This window comes from Schistocerca cancellata, chromosome 6 (assembly GCF_023864275.1).
Source record: "Schistocerca cancellata isolate TAMUIC-IGC-003103 chromosome 6, iqSchCanc2.1, whole genome shotgun sequence".
NCBI classification, from domain to species: domain Eukaryota; kingdom Metazoa; phylum Arthropoda; class Insecta; order Orthoptera; family Acrididae; genus Schistocerca; species Schistocerca cancellata.
This window is the reverse complement of record NC_064631.1, coordinates 588,452,413-588,475,396: the sequence shown is the minus strand read 5'-3', so window position 1 is coordinate 588,475,396 and position 22,984 is coordinate 588,452,413. Positions and strand designations below refer to the sequence as shown.

At 39.7% G+C, this 22,984-nt stretch overlaps 1 protein-coding gene across 1 annotated transcript in view; it reads left to right on the top strand.

The window, feature by feature from the left end:
* The window catches only part of LOC126190739 (solute carrier family 2, facilitated glucose transporter member 10-like), a 68,972-nt gene that overhangs the window by 3,208 nt on the left and 42,780 nt on the right, over nucleotides 1-22,984 (top strand). Inside the window, exons 3-4 of the mRNA XM_049931232.1 lie at nucleotides 9,247-9,627; nucleotides 11,483-11,813. Of these exons, the coding sequence (XP_049787189.1) occupies nucleotides 9,247-9,627; nucleotides 11,483-11,813 (712 nt within the window). The remainder of the gene's footprint in view (nucleotides 1-9,246; nucleotides 9,628-11,482; nucleotides 11,814-22,984) is intronic.

Sequence of the window (22,984 nt, the reverse complement as noted above, 5' to 3'; positions counted from 1 at the left end):
TATAAATCATAAATTTTAAAATACTTAATATTTCAAAGGATGTTATATATTTAAATGTTAGTCCATATAAGTTATCGATGTTTAAAAACTGTGGTTAAACTACAGCCAAGAGAAAAGAAAAGTCGTTACTGTGAGATGCTCAAGCACTGCCCCCCCCCCCCCCCCTTCCAACACCCACCCTCCCAACCCTCGCTGTTAATTTCTCAGGAGCTTGTTATGACTTGATATTCCTCCCCACATGTGAATTTCTCAGGGAATACATTTTTCAAGTTTGAGTAGCTGCCCTGCATTATAGCCTAATATGTATTGTCTAGCTTTTTTCTGTCTCCTTTTGTGTGTGTAATATTGTCTGCAATACCTATAGAGCAACCTTGTGTTGTGCAGGTTCACTTGCATCTTTTCTCAATGTTTTCAAATGATCTAATTGATCTCCTAACTTCTGACTTCAGTAAAAGCTATAACTTGCTCAAATTTCTGGTTTTATTTTTTTCTCTCTTCAAATACTTACGAGCTGTTATGTTATTTCAACTACGAGGCAAAAATCTGAGTGTATTTAATATTCACAGATTTTGCCGATTTTGGGTTACGCTAGCAATTGCATGCATTATACACGTTTAACTTCTCTGGAAGTAAAATCATCTCAAATGACAAAAGTTCAGCCCCAGGGGAGTATGGTAGGACCATTGTTCTCCATACACATAAATGAGCAGCAATATGCGGTTGTGTGCTGATGATGCTGTGGTGGCAAAGTGTCAAAGTTGAGTGTCTTTAGGAGAATACAAGAAGATTTAGACAACATTTCTTGTTGGTGTGATGAATGACAGTTAGTGTAAGTTAATGCAGATGAGTAGGAAAAACAAACCTATAATGTTCGAGTACAGCATTAATAGTGTTCTGCTTGACACAGGCTGGTTGTTTAAATATGTGAGTGTAATGTTGCAAAGCAATAGGAAATGGAGCGAGCTCCTAAGGCTGTGCTGCAGAAGGTAAATGGCTGGGTTTGGTTTATTGGGAGAATTTTAGGAATGTGTGGTTCACCTGTAAAGGAGATTGCATGTAGGTCACTACTGCAACCTTTTCTTGAATACTGCTTGAGTGTTTGGGATCCATTCCAGGTTGGATTAAAGGAAGACATTGAGGCAGTTCAGAGGTGTGCTGCTAGATTTGTTATGGGAATCATTGGAGGGAAGCCGATGTTCTTTTCGAGAAGCACTATTTAGAAAATTTATAGAACCGGCATTTGAGACTGACTGCAGGGTGATTCTACTGCTGCCAATGTACATTTCGCATAAGGACCAGGAAGATAGAATAAGAGAGATTAGGGCTGATATGGAAGCATATAGACAGTTGTCCTTCCCCTGCTCTGTTTGTGAGTGGAACAGGAAAGGAAATGACTAGTAGCGGTACAGGAATTGTGGCTTGCAGAGTACTGATGGAGATAAAGAGCAAAATTATGTAGGGAAAGTTGGCCTGCTGCAAGAAAAGGGTGCAGCTTGTGTCGAGAAACCAAATTTACAGATACAAAGGATTTAATAATAGATTTTTCTGGAACCTGGCCTCATGTTGCTTGGAAATGTAGACCTTTGGTGCATGTGACAATGGACATGTGGAAGTAATTGAAATTTGCTGCTAGAGGAGGATAGAAAAGATCTCTATGACAGCAAAGTTTGCAAATCAAGAAACTATTAGAATAGGAGATAAAAGATCTCTGCTACCAAAGTTTTTGAACAGAAGAGACCAATTAATTCTCCACCTCTAGTGAGACAGCAGTTTTCTGGTTATTGTTGTGGGAGGAATAATGCAGGGCATGAGAGGAAGGGGAAGACGTAGACTGCAATATTCCAAACACATAATGTACATTTTAAGACCATGTTTGTATGAGGAAGTTTAGAGGCTAACAGGAAACAGAGAAGAGACGAGAAGAAAAAATTGCTGCCTACCAATTTTTGGATTGGGACTTACAAAATTTACATTTGTGATGATTAATTACACCTCCTTTGCGCTGTTAATGTAAGTTTGTGAGTTACTATAGGACCACAAATTTTTCTATCATCTTTATTTTATTTTAGTGTATTCATGTTTACATAATCAGTCAATATAACAAGTGGCAATTTCATAATAGCATTCCATGTAAACATTGCACCACATTAATTCTTTTATGATAGAGTTAACATATGGCTAGGCAGTCAATATATACCTTGATTGATATATCCTGCGCTAGATTGTGTGTAGTGCTCCTATCGTCATTTTTCAGTACTTAAAATGTATTGTTGCACTTGCACACACATCTTCGTTTCTGCAGAATTGTTTTTCACTTCTTCAGTTGTGTTGCATATAAACATCTATTTAATTTTCTTTCAGTGTTGAACTGTGTTTGTCCAGTTGGACTGCAGGGACCTCTTCATACCTGTAAGCATGTGCTTTCTTTGGAAGTGGAATTATTTCAGCCCTTCCTGAAGTCTGAGGGTATTTCGTGTGTCTTGAATACCTCGCACGTGGAGTGGAATAATACTGTGATGACTGACTCTCCCAAGGATCTCAATCATTCTGAGGAATTGTCATGTCGTCTGTTGGTGGCATCTGTCTTTCCCCTCTTATGCATGCTTATACAGCTCTGCATTTATCCTCTAGCCATTCCTGCTTAGCCATTTTGTTTAGTTTTTGACAGTTCAATATTTCCTGTGTTATCAAAGGATTGTTACTACCAGGCCTTTTCTTTTTGCCTATGTGATCCTGTGCTGTATTCTGTAATTCAGCTCTCAAAGCAACCCATTCATCTTCAGTTGTAGTCTTTTGCATTTATTTCAGTCTGACATTTCTTAATGCTCCCTCTAAATTAAGAACAACCTCTGGGTCCTTCAGTTTCTGCCTTTTTGAAATTTCTTGAGTTTTTATCTGCAATTCATAACCAGTAAATTATGATCAGAATCTGTGTCTGCACTTGGACTTGAAGTTTAAGATTTGTTTTTGAAATCTCTGTCTTACCCTTACACACGGTCCCCCAAAAAATTGTTGTGACAAACTCTGAGGGGTTGTAGGGGGTTTCTTGACAAACAAATCAAGGAAAGGAACCCCTGTCTGGAAACGTCTGCCAATGACACTACAGAGCATCGAAGTTGTAGGTCCCCAGCCTGCCCCCAGGCCACCCCTTATGCAGCAAACTTGACTTTATACACTGATGGACAGTAGGCAGAATGTTTCGAAATGTTGATTGTTATTCCGTGATCACAACTGATTATCATGTTCATCAGTGAAGAAGATGGAGCTAGCTGCTCTTTAGAGATGCCCTGTCACCTGTGAATGCAATACTCTATTGTCTCAATGGATGATGCTTTCAAACATGGATTTCCGTCTGAAGTATATTTTTCACCTGGAACCTCTGAAATATCCAGTGTTTTTCAATATAACCCCTTGATATCTGCTGCAGCGTTTCTGGGACCCCTTGCACAATCAGTCTGAACTTTTCAATGTCTCCACATCTCTTCCAAATATACTGCCATCATTCATGGTTATTAAACCAGGTATTAGTGATGATTAAATTGCACTCTGTACAAAATTCTACGAGGCAGCTTCCTCTTTCATTCCTTTTTCCCAGTCTATGTTCTGCTTTTTTCTTTCTCTTCCTTTTCCTACATCGAATTCCAGTCACGAACCGCATTTAAATTTTCGTCTCTCTTATCCAAATAATTTTCTTTATTTTATCATGCAATTTTCCACTCTTCATCATTTGTGGAGCTAGTTCCCATATGAACTTTTACTGTTGTAGTGAGTGTTAGCTTTGTGTGTATCCTGGATATGATAATGTGTTCACTGTGCTGTTCATAGTACCTTACCCATATTTATATTTTCTTGTTTATCATTAGGCTTACTCCTGTAGTATTCCTGTTTGATTGTGTTGACAACCCTGTGTTCATCTAACTACTACACTCCACTAATTCCCACACTATCTAACTTCATCCTATGCATTTTCCTTTTTAAATTCTCCAACCTACCTACCCCATTAAGGAATCTGACATTCTACGGTCTGGCCCATGGAATGCTATTTTTGTTTTTCCTGATGACAGCATCTTCCTGGGTAGTCCCAGCCCCGAGATTTGAGTGAGGGTCTATTTTACCTCTGGAATATTTTACTCAAGAGGATGCCATTATCATTTAACCATACAGTAGGGCTACATGCCCTTGGGAAAAACTATGGCTGTAATTTTCCCATGCCTTTAGCCGTTTACAGTACCAGCACAGCAAGGCATATAACAATGCCAGATTAGTGAATCATCCACATGGTTGCCCAGCAACTGCTAAAAAGGCTGCCATCCCTCTGTAGCAACCATGGGTTATTCTGATGTCTCCACAGATGCCCTTCCATTGTGGTTGCTTCTATGGTACAACTATCTGTATCATTGAGCACACAAGCCATCCTACCACAGCTTTGTGTCTACAGAAAGTATGGATGACAACATGCTGACCATTTTCTTTGTTTCTTAAGTTGATCCCCCTCCCATGCATACAGTGATAGATACTCAAGTATGTTCAGTCTCTCTCTCTCTCTCTCTCTCTCTCTCTCTCTCTCTCTCTCCTTCTCTTAAACACACACACACAGAGTAGAAGGATTTGTCACGCAGGTATTATTTCAGCTTGTGTATGAATTTATTTTTGTTATTGATTAAATTCTTTATATCTTTAGATAGCTGGTCAAGAGACTTTTACAGCAGAATACCTCACTTCTTTCTGTGCCATATTAAGGCTGAGTGAGTGATAATTTGTTGTCCTAGTATTATGCACATTAATGCAAGCTCCTGCCGAAAGCCTGAATAACTACCTTTTGTGGCATGGATCACTGAGAGTGTGGCAGGAAGGGAGTCAGTGAGATTCTGGAAGGTGCCAGAAGGGATGTGGAGGTATTCCGTCGCAGTGCCATGGGCAGCTGCACAAGGTTTCTTGGTTCAGGATCCATGGCGCAAACAGCCCGATCATGGTAGTCCCACAGATACTTGCCTGGATTTAAATCTGGGGAGTTTGATGGCCAGAGGAATACAGTGAATCCACCCTTGTGCTCACTGAACCACGCACATACACTGCGAGCTGTGGTACGCATTGCATTAACCTGCTGGAGATTGTGCCAAGAAAAAACAAACAGCTTGCAGGGGTGGACATGTTCCCCAAGGATAGATGCATAGTTGTGTTGATCCATTGTGCTTTCCAGTATGATGAGATCACCCATGGAATGCCATGAAAACATTTGCCAGACCATAATGCATGCAGGGTATTTGCTTTCAGATGTGTCACTCCATGCACGTTAATGGCCATCTGTCTGACTGAGCATAAAATGTGATTCATGATTAATTTGAAAATGCCACCTGTTGCCACTCAGTGGATGTCCAGTTGTGGTACTGATGTGCAAATTCCAGCATTCATCGCCGATGAATGGCAGTCAGAATGGGTGCACAAACCAGGCGCCCAAAGTGGAGGCCTATGTGCAGCTGTGTTTGTTGAACAGCTGTTGAGGAGACACTGTTGGTAGCCCCTTGGTTCATCTGGATGTTCAGTTGCTCAGCAGTTCAATGACTATTCGCCTACACACCTTTCCACAACTGTCATTCACCCATGTCATCTATCGCCTGTGGTGCACCACAGTTGCCTCTGCTTTGCTTTTGGTTTTGGTTTGATTTTGGTTTTGGATAGCACCATCTTGTCATGCTCAATAGATATTGCACAATACACATTAACCATGGCGACACACAGACAGTTTACAAAATTAGGCATTAGTCATTTCAGATATGCTTCTACCCTTGGCGTGAAAGCCGTACCTTTTTGGATGTCAGAAAAGTTGCTCTATTGTGTCCCTTCCTCTCCCAATACGCTTCATGTAGCCTCCACTGCTAGTGCTACCACCTCTCTTCGGTGACTGGTTATTGCATGTTGATGTAGGCCATATGCCATGGTCACAAGAATGTGACTGGTCTGCATATTTTTGAATGTTACTATAGTTTTTCTTTTCTTTTTCAAATTATGGCTATTGACTGTTAACAACAAACTTTTGTAGGGAATAAATGTACTGTGGGGAAGCTGTCAATATGCCCAGCTGTTTAAAGAGCTGTCTATAAGAGGTTCTGTAGTGGACACCACACATTTGCCTTATTTCAGGCTTCTGTGCAACAGACATTTTTCGTTGGAGACATGTTCCCCCACGTCATGAAGCTACAAGACATTAGTGAATGCAAATAACAAAAGTCAGCCAATCTTCTTACTTTTTCAACTCCAAAATCTAATATTATTCATAACATAAAAGTTGCAGAATGTAGACATTTAAGATCTATAACATGTGACTTTCAGTTCAGTTTTTTATCAAGAATTTAGAATACATTGATTCATTTAATGATTTACTCTCCCACATTTTTCCGATTGTCTAGCCTGGTCTCTTACAGAACTGATTTGCATTTAGTGTTTTTTGTCTAAATTCAGTGCCATCCCATTGAGAGAGAACCAATTATTAATTTTCAAGAGAATATTATTTACTTTTGCAAGTGTTGACTGTGGTCTGTTAGGCTTGATCATAATACTTGCATTGTCAGCAAAGAGAACTAATTCTTCTTCTTGGATATATGATGGAAAATCATTTACGCTTAACAGGAACAAGAGAGCACCCAATATCAATCTCTGTGATACTCCTGTAGTGAAGATACCCCATCCTGAAGACGCTGTTTAATTGTTTACACTTCCTGACTTTCTTAATGCGCCCTTTTAGTTAGATAGGATGAAAACCAGTTACCTGCAAGATCTCGGATACCATAGTATTTGACATGCTTTAGGAAAATACTAGAGGAGAGTATGACAGATATGGAAACATATCAAAGTGAAAGTCATACAGTATTGTAGAAATGATTTGAGATTTGACTGGGACCAACATACAAGGGGTACCCAAAATAATCAGATTAACATTGCCGTGGATGGAGCTTGTGTAGTACGCATTTCTGCCGCTAGGCGTGCATAGCGAAATTCATTGCCAGTTCAGTACTGCCTGTGTTGTCTACCTGGCTGCTTCTGTTCCTATGAAGTGATAGTTTGTGCTGGCACCATTTTTTTTCTTGTTTGGTTTTTTTATGATGGCTAGTTTAACTTACCAGGATGACGTCATGGGAAAAACTTGAATGTATGAGTGGTCTGCTCAGTTTAAAAATTGCGATATGTCGATTGATGACAAACCTCATTCTGGACGTCCACAACTGCATGAGTCTCAGAGTTTGTTTCCCCAGGTTACACTGTCAATCAAACCTTTTATTTGGAAGTTTTAAGAAGATTGCACAACAGTGTTAATCAAAAAAGACCCGATTTTTGGCAGACAGGAGACTGGTTCTTCAATGACGATAATGCACTTGTACACACAGCCATCTCTGTTAAACAGTGTTTGGCTAAAAAGGGCATGGTTCCGCTGCCCCACGTGATTTACTTGCCTGACTTGGCTCTGTGTGACTTTTTTCTATTTCTGCGCATGGAAAAGGGCATGAAAGGACTCTTAACTTGACAATGTTGAAGAAATCGAGAAAAATGAAGGAGGTGCTGTAAGCCATTTCCAAAGATGACTACAGAAAATGATTTGAACAGTGGAAGCACCAGTGGGAGAAATGTATTTGTTGTAATGGAGAGTATTTTGAAGGGATAATGTTGTTTTGTAAACAGTTTGAAAATATATAGTTTGTTTAACCTGTATAGCATCCTTCAGTGTTTCCAGTAGTAATGTTTGTAGTGGTTCTACTCTTTTGGAGGCTGTATGTTTGCATTACTCCATGAGAGTGCAAAAAATAACAGCATTGAGGTTTCCTGCTATGGAACCCTGTTTCATTTCTTTGATGCTGTGGCACATTCTGTCATTTCGCATTTTGACTGTTCCTTTATCTCTGACATCTTATTTTGAACCAGTATTTCATCTATGATTATGAAATGTCCAAACAGCTCACTGGAATTCTGTTTAAAACAAGTCCAAACAATATTGAGCAGTGTTCATTTAAATACGCATTTGGTTGACATTTAACAGACACGACAATTGTAGTGCGAGAAGCTTATTCATAGCCCAAATTTGTCTAAGTGCTGCAGACACATCGAAATTTTTCTGTTGTCAGTAGCTGGTATACTTTCAATTAGCCACACACATTTATGAACATTGTCTAAATGGCTGGACATACATTCACCTGAAATATGATTATATTCTCTTTGTGCTGAACATCTTCCTTCCAGAAGTAGTTTATCGCAGCTTCAGCTTAATTTTATTTATTTTTCACTGAAACATAGGAAAAAGGTAATGAAAGTGAAGATACAGGAAGAACTAGTAAACTAGTTGTAATAGCATCTCATCCACTATTAAATCTAATTATGATTATTTTGTTTGTAATCTAAAAAACTAACTATAAGAGGTTACATTCAGTTTTAACCTCTGTGAGTTGCGAGTAGTGTACACCTGATGTTGCAGCACTTCTGAACCAGGGCACAGTTAGGAATGAGTGTCCTGGTTGCATTATAGCTCTGTGAATACAATCGTACATTATTTGTAAATACTCGACGCAATGTTTATTTGTCTTTGACGTGTGGATAATTGTGTAACTTTCTGTCTTCCAGTCTACCAGAACCTTCTATCATGTGTTTCAGTGAAATTGCAGGAAACCATATGAAACTTCCTAGCGGTTCAAAACTGCGTGCCAGAGTGAGAGTTGGAACTCGGGACCTTTGCCTTTCGTGGGCAAGTGCTCTATCGACTGAGCTACCCAAGCATGATTCATGACCTGTTCTCATAGCTTTAATTCCACCAGTACCTCGTCTCCTAGCTTCCAAGCTTTTAATCTGCCAGGAAGCTTCATATCAGCGCACACTCCGCTGCAGAGTGAAAATTTCAATTTGGAAACATCCCCCAGACTGTGGCAAAGCCATGTCTCTGCAATATCTTTTCTTCCACGATTGCTAGCCTTGCAAGTCTCGCAGGAGAGCTTCTGTGAAGTTTGGAAGTTAGGAGACATGGTACTGGCGGAATTAAACCTGTGAGGAGAGGTTGTGAGTTGTGCTTGGGTAGGTCAGTCGTTAGAGCACTTGCCCACGAAAGGGAAAGGTCCCGAGTTTGAGTCTCAGTCCAGCACACAGTTTTAATCTGCAAGGAAGTTTCATATAAGTGCACACTCCGCTGCAGAGTAAAAATTTCATTCTGGAAACATACCAAAATGTTTGAGTGACATTGCATATATCTGAGTTGTTCTCTTTATGCAGGCCTTTCATCTGGGGGCAGCAGCCGGCATAGTCCTGGCTGGCAGTGTCGCAGGTGGTGGTGTGCACTGGCTGGCAGCAGCGAGCTTAGGTATTCTCCCACCACTCGTTGCTGCAGCACTGGCCGTTCGTCTGCCTCCGTCTCCTCACTTCACCATTTTGCGGCATGTTGCCGGAGACCCCAGCACTAGAGGGTCAAGTAGTTCAGTGGCAGCAGCTGGCAGCCTGCTTGAGACACTAGCTTTGGCGTTGGTTTTGGTGTCTGTGGTGCAGTTTTCCGGACACTCCTCGGTGGCATTGTACACTCGTCGTCTTTTTGCCCTGCTTGGTGTCTGCAGTGAAAGCGCAGGAGTTGTCACCAATATTACCATAGGCATCGTGAAGGTAAACATTAAATTTTTACCCAATTCCATAAAACTAGAACATACCTTGTAGTAAAATTTGGTTAATAGCAGAATTTATTACATAGAGAAGTTGGAACTCAAGAGCAAAATAATTTTTCTGTAAAAAGCGAAAGATATAGTCAGTTGGTATAGGCTGTTGGTGAAATGACTAGGAACTGGTGTAGTATCAGCTGTGCTCAATTTTTAATACTTGGAATATAAAAAGAGTGCTACAGTGTATTGATTAAGGTTTAAAACTAAGAATTTTCTGAAGTATTAGGCATAGAAGAAAATAAGTGATACGTGATAAGAAACTAGAATGTATGCAGATTTAGTCATAATATTGGAGTTGTGCAATATAGTTACTTCCTTTTGTATGAGACATAAATTCAATCTGTGCAAGTTATGTAATGCTGCAGTAAGAGTTGTTGAAGCAATAGCAAACCTTTACCACTAACAGAGAGAGGAGTGTATATAGGAGTTTACAAATTAACGAACTACGTAGAATACAGGGCTAATACCAGTCAGTTTGATTTTTTCGTCATTTATGTAGGCACTTCAGTTAGTTCTTTACATTTTAAAAAAATGAAATAAAAAATAAAATATGTTTCCGTACACAGTTAAATAAAGGAAATGAAAAAATTCCAGGTCAACAAATGGCAACATGTAAGTAGCCACAAAAACGTTCCAGATCCAACTCTGTTAAAAACCAGCATAATTCTGACTTTTAAATTGTTGTATTGAAAGAGAAACACCTGAGTACTCAATATTGTTTCCTTTACCTGTTAACTGGGGTTGTAGGCTGTGGTCTCCTCTTGCCCCAGCATATGGGAGCCCTTGTTGGTATGCTCTTTTCTATTCATATGAATTGTACTTGTAGCGTTAAGTCCTCTGTCATATGAATACGAGAAGTAATTTGGGAGTGTGTAGCAGTTGTCATTGTACAGAGTGTGCCCAGGTCCTGTATTCTGATGAGGCTTTGTTTATTCATGAAGGCTGTTTCAGTACCCACAGTTTGCATGTTTGGGCACATGTGAATCCACAAGGTACTTGACCATGCGCTCATCGACAGTGATTCGGTGTTAATATTTGGACTGTTACTCTCTGTGGTATGTTCTTCCATTCCTCTCAATGGATATTGTATCTTCATGGAACGTGTGTTGCCAGAACTGCTGGAAAACGTACCTCCGAATGTTAGACAAAGGATGTACTTCCAGCACGATGGGGCTTGAACCCATTCCAACATTGTTGTGGGGAGTGATCTGAGAGCCACCTTAGCAAAACTACGGATTGGCTCAGGTGGCCCCCTGCCCTGGACACTCAGGTCGCCTGACCTCATATGTCTGTACTTCTGTCTGTGGGGGTATAGGAAGCAGCTGGTGTACCAAACCAGTGTTCAGAAGACCTCATCGATAGAATTGCTATCACTGCTGATACCATTGCGGACATGCCAAGAATCTTCAAACAATCATGACACTCAATGATCCGTGCATACAGGTCAATAGTCGCCCATTTAAGCTCTTCCTGTAGATGTCTGCTATAATTAGTATGCTAAACTACTTTCTGCGTAGATCGTTCCTAGCATCAGAAATAGCTGTCAGGGATCATACATGCCATAGCTAAATATATTTGTTTTGATGTTGTCTAACTCCTGTATTAATTTGAAGAAATAATTTTGGAACACCCTGTGTATCTTGCAAGTTATTAAAGTCTTAATATTTGTTTTAATTGTTGTTAGACACTTCCTTTTGAGTGCATTTGGTGGTATGCTACCTCTTTTTGTGTATGTTAGATTACACAAAATTTTAATTAGTTTTAATATGGTTCTGTTGAAAAAACCATACTGTTACTTACAGGTATGCTTCACTGGCATGTCAGTGTGCTTGGTGGATAGAATTGGACGACGTCCTGCTCTGCTAGTGGCTACAACATGTGCAATGTTATCAGTTGCTCTGCTTGGTGCTTTCTCAGCATATGGTGGCTCATCAACAAGCTGGACAAATCCATGCAATGCAGTCCCTTCCATTTCCTCTCAGCCTCAACTCATTCAGTACAGTGTCGGTGAAGCTGTGGCTCCAGACTTACCGACAGGTTCACCACCACCCTTTCCGATGCTCCCGACACCAGTGCCTCTCATTGCAGAACCAGCACCACGCTGCATGCAACATGAAGCCCAGCCACCTGCAGGTATGTATGTCACCGTGTAGTAGCATCTGTCTGTTCTTCTCTTCTTATTGCTTTATTTATTCTTAAATTTAAGAAAATTTATAAAACAGGCTTAATAATCTGCACTCCATGGCAAAAATGTAAATCACCCAGAATACCTTTTTGTATATCAATGTAACTTTGACCATGTACACACCATCGGTGAGTGTGTAAATAATTAGAGTTGCAATTCTCTTTGAATGGTTACCAAAGTGCAGTTAATGTTGTTCATGTGTAGTGTTCTTACCAGGACTGGTAGTGTACAAAAGGGTTGTGAACAGCATCAGATGTTAAATCTTCACTGAGAAAGACTCTGATACACTGTGTACTCATATGAGTCAGTGTCATCAGCACCTAAAAATGTGAAAGGGGCCTCATTGTATATCTCATTTTGGCTGGCTGTTCTAATCATGCGTATTCAGATTTGTGGGGTGTTCATATGTGACATTGGCCTGATGTTGGAGTGAATGGGAACATGAATGCAGGCATATTTGTCATCAAGATTCCGGTCAACCACATCTGACCATCACAAGGGAGGATTGCCCTATTGTGCACGAAGCACATCATAATGCCTTCACCATGCTTGCCTTCCGAAAACAAGTACTGAAAACACTGAAATGTTTTGTGTCATCGTGCACAAGTGGTCAGAGACAGGCAGCAGCTGGAATAGGGAATCACCAGTTATCGTCTCATGCATTGACTAACATTAACACAGCAACATGGACGGCTGCATTTGGAGTGGTGCTTGATAAAATAGTGGACTGCTCATGAAAGGCATCACATTGTGTTCAGCGGTGAATTGCAATTCTGCACTTCCCCAGATTACCATTCTCGGTGATTATTGCAGCTACTTGAAGAGAAGTCCCATTCTTTCTATGTTTCGAAGAGGCGGAGTGGTGTTACACCTGGCATCATGAAACACCTGGCATCATGAAGTGGGGAGTCATCAGGTAAGACTTCAGGTCACAGTTAGTATTGATGAGGGAACTGTGATGGCACAGTAGTACATCATGGATATCCTGCTTCCTAATGTGTGCTGCCGTACACAGCAATATTGTGGTTCTATTTTAAAGTTACCATTCATGCTAAGTTTGGTTTAAACAGCGCCTTGCTTTCCTAGGCATGGATGTGTTAGGAGGTGGTATGCCATTGCCTTACTCCGATCTTCTAACTGATTTATCAGCCAATTAAAGGGGGACCTAAAGTAAACCCTAATATTATCAGGGTTTGTAATTAGATTAAATGGGCTAGTAATAACAACATTGTAAGAATGTTAACCTCTATTCTTCTGACATTTGACCTCTAGAGTGAATGTTAACAGTATTTACAAATAAGAAGAAGAACTGATTACCTGATTTCCAAACAGAAATAACAGAATTATTTTTGACAGAAGCATTCATAGCAGAAAAACAACATTAAACTGGTATAGGAAGAGTAGGTTGTTCAAGTGGTGAAGGGAGGGAAAACTTGCACAAAACTACTGATCCAGATAATAGAGAAAGTACAAGAAATGATCTGTTAGTGGTATTAGACTAACAGTAGAGTTTCAGTTCCATTTTAGTGGAATTTGTGCTAATTGTTGGCTTAAATATAACATTTAAACTCAAAAATAGTAGAAGCAACATGATTAAAATGACAACAAAAGTTATGTAAAGGCAGAAAAAAATCTGGGGAAAAAGTTGCGACATGTTACCGAGGGGGAAAGGAAAATCTACACCAGTAGAGGGACAAGAAAAGAATGGCAGAGTGGAAAGCAAATTAAATAGTAGCTAAAAGACTTTAGAGAGGAAAGGAGGACTAAGTTAGGGCAAATTAAGTCATTGTGGAGGGCTTTGTAAAATGTGTTTTGGGTGGGGGGGGGGGGGGGGCCGCAGAAGAGGGAGACCAAGGGATGAGCACAATAAGCAGGTTTAGTTGGATGTAGATTGCAGTAGTTATTCAGAGATGAAGAGACTTGAACATGGTAGAGTAGCATGAAGAGCTACATTGAACCAGTCTTCAGACTGAAGAAGAAGAAGAGGAAGAGGAAGAAGACAGATGATAAATGTTAGAGACATGTTGGAGAGTAGTTTCCTTTTGGGTGTAACAGTGAAACTTCAGTTCCATTTCGATAGTACTAACTCATTTGCTTCAGGCTTGAATGCATCACATCCACCACAGGAGGCAAATTTAAATGAGTGGTCAGCTGGCTTGAAGACCATCGTATTGTATAACATGTTGACTAACTGACTGCCCCAGGCTTACCCCAAATAGATGCAGATTAAATTGTAGAAACTGATCACTGGCCAGCTACAACAGTTCTCTTTCCTACACAGTTGATGCCATACCCCCCTGACTTACCAGAACCTGTCTCCCACAAATGCATACACAGTAATGACGTATGTCGTTTGCCCAACAGACCAGTCTCTCATAGGCAGAAGAAATGACAGAAGATCTATGTGTGTTGGGTAGGCATTCCATAACTTGAAAACTAAAACCAAATTTACTGAAAACAGGAGCAAGTGACAAATTTGCAAACTACTGTCTGCAGTTAATCAGAATCAGTATATTACACTGCAACAATACATCAGAGTGCCTGAGTTCACTTTGGGTACATCACTTACCTAATGTCACCACCTTTGGAAAACAGCTTTGGTTTTATTGGAGTGACTAAATGGATCTGTATGGGTAGCAGATGCAAACACTCTTGAGATTGACAGCATTGGCTTTGGTTTATTCAACAGCTGAGAACTGTTCAGCTATATGACACAGTAGTGATCTGTTACACTGTATCTGGTACACTCCTCCCTATAGTTCTTGAATAGCTCCTGGTGCTAAGCAACATCACTTCATCTCACACAAGAAGATAGCAAGCTCTCAGTTGGTCATGGAAGGAAAGCTCAAGAATGAGTCTCTTACCATACACAATGTAATCCAGCAAGGTTTTATAACCTGACTGAAATTTTGTAAAGCGGATTGGACAATTGCCATGAGCCTCTTAGGCAGGACTTAGAATCTTATGGCTGCCTGGGAATCAGAGTGATTACCTTCATGCCAGCTAGGCTTCTTGCAAGGCAAAATCCCAACTTTGTAACTTCTGGATTTCAACGTATCTCACTGTACCCAGTGTATATCCAATCATATTGGATGTAGAGCATGAAGAACTGCCTTCACTCCCTGCATCTGTAGATGTCAAGACTCTCCAAGTGGGAATCGTAAAAGAACTGTGGCAGGGTACTTCTTAAGCAATCACGTGATTGGAAAAAACTGGACGTTGATCTTTAATTTCTCCATTTGTCTCTTTTTCTGGTTGCCTATATTTTTGTTTGTAACATTTTATGTACAAGAACTATGTATTTTTTTCTGTCAAAAAGTATTGAACACCAAATAGTGATAGATATTAAACTGAAAATGTATGTGCCTTTTTAGAATCCTTACACTTATCATACATGTAGGTTCTGACAAATTTTTGTTGTGTTTGGTTTGGAAACATTATGGCGAGTGCAGAAAGACAAAAGTTGTGTACTGCCATGCAGTTCCACTTTGCTTTCCTCTGCTACATTTCACTGCACACAATTTTGTTAGATTCTCCCTCTTCTCACTTGTTATAAAATGCATCAACCAATGAGCCTGTGAACATTGTGGTGTAGATCCTGAAGCAAGTCATCCTCTTGTTACCAGGAGGTGCAGTTATTTTGCAGTAACTCTTCCCCACAGTGTTTGCACATTTTCTTTATCTGATCTGTGAGTCAGTGATGCACAGCATCGGTATGGGATATGAATATGTCCAAAATATAGGAAAAACTTTCTTGGTTGCTTTTTACAGTGTTTCATATCACTGGAAACACTGTTGTGATTTGGTCTTGCAAATTCACCCCTCCTATTTTCTATCTGATACTCCAGAACACAGGTCAGTTTTCTGACTTCCACCTTTCTCACATGGCGTCATTTGCAATAATATCAGCTGGTTTTCAGTTAAGTCAGAAAATGGATATTATTGTTATCTTTCCACTTATGTCACAACATTTTATTTGCTGGTCAAATATAGATTCTCCTCTATTGCAAGTCTTTGACAGTACAGTGGGTATATCTTCACAGTTAACTCACTCAGCTCCTCCTACAGTCATTGATATATTTAGTGTTACTCTGAATGACAAGAATATGGTCTTTCTTATAAACATTTGGAGCAGTATTAACCTCTACATCTAAATCCATAGCTGCAAGCCACCATGAAGTGCATGGCAGAGGGTATGTTCAGTTATTAGAGTTTCTTCCTGTACCATTCACATGTGGAGGGCGAGAAGAATGATTCATTGAATGCTTCTGTGCATGCTGTAATTATTCTAATCTTGCCGTCACAATCCATATGCGAGTTATTCATACGGGATTGTAGTATAGTCCTTCGAGTCATCTTTAAAGCCTATTCTTGAAACTTCGTTAGTAGACTCTCTCGGGATAGTTTATGTCTAGCTTAAAGAGTCTGCTAGTTCAGTTTCCCCAGCATCAGTTTAACACTCTCCCACAGGTTAGATAAACCTGTGACTATTTGTGCTGCTGTTCTCTATATACCTTCAGTATCGCCTGGTAGTCCTATTTGGTATGGTTCCCACAAGCTTGAGCAATATTCTAGAATGGGTCACACAAGTGATTTGTAAGCATTCTCCTTTGCACACTGATTTCGTTGCCCAGCGATTCTACCAATAAACTGAAGTCTACCACTTGCTTTACTCACAACTGACCCTGTGTGATCATTTCATTTTATATCACTACATAGAGTTACACCCAGGTATTTGTATGAGTTGGCTAATTCCAACTGTGACTTATTGATATTATGCTCTTATGATACTATGTTTTTTTCATTTTGTGAAGTGCACAATTTTATATTTGTGGACATTTATAAGCAAGTTGCCAGTCTTTCCACCACTTTGAAATCTTATTAAAATCTGACTGAAGATTCATGCAGCTTCTTTCAGACATTACTTCATTACTGATAACTGCATCATCTGCAGAAAAGCTGAGGTCACTGTTAAATTGTCTGCAATGTCATAAATATGCAACATGAACAGCAAGGGTCCCAACACACTTCCCTGGGGCACTCTCAAAGTTACTTCTGCATCTGACGATGACTCTCCATCCTAGATAACATGCTGTGTCTTCCCTACCAAAAAGTCCTCAAGCCAGTCACAAATTTCGCTTGATACCTCATATGATTGAACTTTTGACAATAAGCGTACATGTGGCACTGAGGCAAATGCTTTTTGGAAGTCAGGAAATACTGCATCTACTTGGTTGCCTTGATACAAAGCTTGCAGTATATCATATGAGAAAAGTGCAAGTTTCCAGAATCCATGCTGGTTGGCATTGAGGAGGCCATACTGTTCAAGATACCTCATTATGTTTGAGTTCGGAATATGTTCTAAGATTCTACAACAAATTGATGTCAGAGATATGGGACAGTAGTTTTGTGGATCACTTCTACAACTCTTCTTACAGATCAGTGTTTCCAGTGCGTACTTCCAACTACTGGCCACAGTTTTTTGTTTGATTAATCTACAATAGATTATTGTTAGAAGAGTAGCTAACTCAGCCCCAAATTTAATATAGAATTGACAGGGTCTCCATTTAATGATTTCAGCTGTTCCTCAACACTACTGACACTAATACTGATTTCATTCCTCTTTTCAGTGGCATAAGGATAAAATTGGGGCAATACTCCCGGTTTTCTTTTGTAAAGGAACATTTGAAAAGCTTTTGCTTTGCTACCCTCAATTTCAGTTCCTGTCTGATTTTCTAGGGTCTGAAAACTAACTTTGGTGCCACCAACAGCCTCTACATACGACCAGAAATTCTTTGGATTTTGTAAAAGATTGTTTGACAATATTCTGCTATGGTAGTCACTGAAGGCTTCACTCATTGGTGTCTTGACAGCCAAACGTGTTTCACTCAGCCTCTCTCATTCAGTGGTTCTATGCCTTGTTTTTACACCCGTTATGCAGTAGTCTTTATTTCCTTAGGAACTTTTTTACAGTGACTATGTACCATGGGGGCACCTCCCATTATAAATTGTTCTACTGGGTACATATCTATCCAGTGCATGGTGAACTGTTGTTTTAATCTTGAGCCATACTTCCTCCATATGCTCCTGTCCTGTGCTGAAAGTTTCAAGTTCCTCATCGAGATATGACACTAATGATAATACTGAACGTATATGTCTTTCTACTTGGTTCAACTGTCCATTGTACTTTGGTAATCATTGTTGCCACAACTGCATCATGATCGCTGACACCAGTTTCGATGTGGACATCCTCAAAGAGGTCAGGCCTATTTGTTGCCATTTGATCCAGTATATTTCCATCATGAATAGGGTTCCGAATTATCTGTTCTAGATAGTATTCAGCACAGGCATTTAATAATGTTTCACAGGCTGTCTTATTCTGCCCACCACTAATAACACTGTAATTTTCCCAATGGATTCTTTGATGACTAGCCTTCACTAGTGATTAAAGTACACTTGGTGTACTTACAGGTGAACTGAGGTCTTCTCTGAAGTTTTCAGTTACATCAGGAGATGAGTCTGGTGGACAATAGAAGTATCCCATTACCATTTTATGCCCACCCCTGATACTGAGTCTTGCCCAAACAGTCTCACATGCAGCTTCAATTTCTATCTTCATGGATTTGAGTACCTTGTCCACTGCTACAGATACACCACCTCCATTTCCCATTAGTCCATCCTTTTAATATACACTTAAATTTTCCCCAAAAATCTCACTGCTATCAATTTCAGGTTTAAATCGGCTTTCTGTAACTAGTATATGTGAGCTTCATTGCCTTTCAGGTGCAAACTCTGGCACTTTGTTGTGAATGCTTTGATAATTAACACTAGGATTTTAATACTCTCACCTATTGGAGGCATTTATTTTGATATTACACTGATACTTCTGGATTTCCTGCAGCTGTCATTATCTGAATTTGATGGAGAGTTGCCTAATCTGAAAAACCTTTGTGTCGGCTTCACACACAGTCAGCTACTGGGGTAACAGCCTCTGATGTGTAGTGCACAGCTGATCCATTTAGGGGCATGCTACAGTTCTCTGTGGCACAAGTCCGAGAAGTCACAGTGTAATTTGTCACAGAATTTTTGAAGTCTCTGGTTCAGTCCTGCCACTCGATTCAGAACCAAGAGGCTACGATTAGTTCTGGGGACAATGCTGCAAATTGTAAGCTATGCTGAAACTCCATGTGCGAGGGTGGTGTTCTCAACCTTCTCTCCAGTTGCTGGAATGGTCCGTATATGACCTCTGAGCCCAGACGACAAGACATAATTTGTTCCAACACTTGCCACAGTCTGCAGTTGATTGCACCCTGTTCCCTCAGTGGCTGCCAGAATAGTCTTTTCAATATGTTTAAAGAGGCCACCAGGAATACACAACTGAGTGCCTCATATAAAATGTCATACATTTGGCATAACTGCGCAAAACACAATTTGAGATTTCTTATTGCCTTATCTTCATAGAAACAAAATTGTCTTAAAAACATTTTTTAAAGTGGAGAACAATAACGCTGTAGTTAAATGCAGAAAGCACGCAATAGAACCATACAACACACTAGAAAGCCATAAGTGTACAATTACACACAAGAGACATATGCAAGTGAAAATGCAACAGGTTGTGTTTACTGATTGTTCTCATTATGCAAGCTGAGTACACCAATGCAATGGTTAGTAATTATTTTTTTATAAATTTTAGTAAAAATATTAGAGGTAAAATAAAAAATCCAGATAAGTGTGAGTGGAACTCACTTATCAAGGATTGTGTTCAAACTTAATTGTGTACACAGATAGTTCATCAATCCAGTTCATTCATCCCGGGAATCGTGAATCTTGACAATTTTTACCTGTTATCGGCATTGATTCTGGCAAGATGTTGGTTTTGGGTATTGCAAGAGTTTTGAGAATGTTTTAATTTTAAGATTGGAGTTGGATAATGAATGTTAGAAGTATTTTTGTGTGATATAATTACAGTTTAATTATTTTTGCTTTTTTCCATCAGTTGTGTTGTGAAACCTTGCTTCTTGTCAAATTTCATGATTCCAGGTCAAAGGGAAGTGCCCAATAGTTTTTGATGAGTGAGTTTGCAAGTATCACAACATGTGACATAAATAGCTTTCTCTTTTGATTGCAGTGACTTAGCTGACATTTATTACACTGCCAAGAGACAGTGGATCTTCAGATGTGATGTAAATTTCAACTTCATATGTCTAATAACAGTTCCTGAGAAAAAGGGGTTTCAACAGTCGGGTAGATAGCGTAAATAAAAGTTGCAGTTAAGGAAGAACTTAGGGAGGCCATGGAAAGGAACATTGAAGCCAGTGTGGATAGTAAATGCCGAATGTTGTTCCTATTATGGTCCTCAGCCCTGGAGACTGGTTTGATGCAGCTCTCCAAGCTACTCTACACTGTGCAAGTTTCTTCATCTCCGAGTAACTACTGCAACCTACATCCTTCTGAATCTGCTTAGTATATTCATCTCTTGGTCTCCCTCAACTATTACCTTCCATGCTTCCCTCCAATACCAAATTGGTGATCACTTTTTATCTCAGAACGTGTCCTACCTACCGACCCCTTCTTCTAGTCAAGTTGTGCCACAAATTCCTCTTCTCCCCAATTCTTTTTAGTACCTCCTCATTAGTTACGTGATCTACCCATCTAATCTTCAGCAGTCTTCTGTAGCACCACATTCCAAAAGCTTCTATTCCCTTCTTGTCTAAACTATTTATCGTCCATGTTTCACTTCCATATGTGGCTACACTCCATACAAATACTTTTAGAAAAGACTTCCTGATACTAAACTCTATACTTGATGTTAACAAATTTCTCTTCTTCAGAAACACTTTTCTTGCCATTGCCAGTCTACATTTTATATTCTCTCTGCTTCGATCATCGTCAGTTATTTTGCTCCCCAAATAGCAAAACTCATTTACTACTTTAAGTGTCCCATTTCCTAATCTAATTCCCTCAGCATCACCTGATTTAATTTGGCTATATTCCATTATCCTTGTTTTGCTTATGTTGATGTTCATCGTATATCCTCCTCTCAAGACACTGTCTATTCCATTCAGCTGCTCTTCCAGGTTCTTTGGTGTGTCTGACAGAATTACCATGTTGTCAGCAAACCTGAAAGATTTTATTTCTTCTCCAAGGATTTTAATTCTTACTACAAATTTATCTTTTGTTTCCTTTATTGCTTGCTCAGTATACAGATTGAATAACATTGGGGATAGGCTACAACCCTGTCTCATACCTTTCTCAACCACTGCTCCCCTTTCATGCCCCTTGACTCTTATAACTGTTATCTTGTTCGTGTACAAATTCTAAATAGCCTTTCGCTCCCTGTGTTTTACCCCTGCCGCCTTTAGAATTTGAAAGAGATTCTTCCAGTCAGCATTGTCAAAAGCTTTCTCTAAGTCTACAAATGCTAGAAACATAGATTTGCCTTTCCTTAATCTATCTTCTAAGATAAATCGTAGGGTCAGTATAGCCTCATGTGTTCCAACATTTCTACGGAATCCAAACTGATCTTCCCCGAGATCTGCTTCCAGCAGTTCGATCATTTGTCTGTAAAGAATTCATGTTAGTATTTTGCAGGCGTGACCTATTAAACTGTTAGTTTGGTTATTTTCACACCTGTCAACACCTGCTTTCTTTGGAATTGGAATTATTATATTCTTCTTGAAGTCTGAGGGTATTTTGCCTGTCTCATACGTCTTGCTCACCAGATGGTAGAGGTTTGTCATGGCTGGCACTCCCAAGGCTATCTGTAGTTCTAAAGGAATGTTGTCTACGCCCGGGGCCTTGTTTCGACTTACGTCTTTCAATGCTCTGTCAAATTCTTCATGCAGTATCATGTCTCCCATTTCATCTTCTTCTACATTCTCTACCATTTCCATAATATTGCTGTCAAGTTTATCGCCCTTGTATATACCCTCTATATACTCCTTCCACCTTTTGTTTTTTCCTTCTTTGCTTGCAACTGGTTTTCCATCTGAGCTCTTGATATTCATAGAGGTGGTTCTCTTTTCTCCAAAGGTATCTTTAATTTTCCTGTAGGCGACATCTATCTTACTCCTAGTCATCTATGCCTGTACAACCTTACATTTGTCCTTAAGCCATCTCTGCTTAGCCATTTTGCACTTCCTGTCACTCTCATTTTTGAGACATTTGTATTCCCTTTTGCCTGCTTCATATACTGCATTTTTATATTTTCTCATTTCATCAATGAAATTTAATATCTCTTGTCACCCAAGGATTTCTACTAGGCCTCGTCTTTTTACCTACTTGACCCTGTGCTGCCTTCACTATTTCATCTCTCATAGCTACCCCTTATTCTTCTACTGTATTTCTTTCCCCCATTCTTGTCAATTGTTCTCTCATGCTCTCTCTGAAACCCTCTACAACCTCTGATTCTTTCAGTTTATGCAGGACCCATCTCCTTAAATTTCCGCCTTTTTGCAGTTTCTTCTGTTTTAATCTACAGTTCGTAACAATTAAATTGTGGTCAGAGTCCACATCTGCCCCTGGAAATGTCTTACAATTTAAAATGTGGTTCCTAAATATCTGTCTTTTTACTATATAATCTATCTGAAACCTTCCAGTGTCTCCAGGCATCTTCCATGAAGACAACCTCCTTTCATGATTCTTAAACCATGTATTAGCTGTGATTGAGTTATGCTCTGGGCAAAATTCTACCAGGCAGCTTCCTCTTTCATTCCTTACCCCCATTCTGTATTCACCTGCTACTTTTCCTTCTCTTCCTTTTCCTACTATCAAATTCCAGTCCCCCATGACTATTAAATTTTCGTCTGCCTTCACTATCGGAATATTTTCTGTTATCGCGTCATACATTTCTTCAGTCTCTTCATCATCTGAGGAGCTAGTTGGCATATAAACTTGTACTACTGTGGTGGGTCTGTCTGCTACAATAATGCTTTCACTATGCTGTTCATGGTAGCTCATCCGCATTCCAGTTTTTTTTAGTCATTATTAAAACTACTCCTGCATTATCCCTACGTATTTTTGTGTTTATAACCCTGCATTCACCTGACCAGAAGTCCTGTTCTGCTGCCACCAAACTCCACTAATTCCTGCTATTTCTAACTTTAACCTATCCATTTCT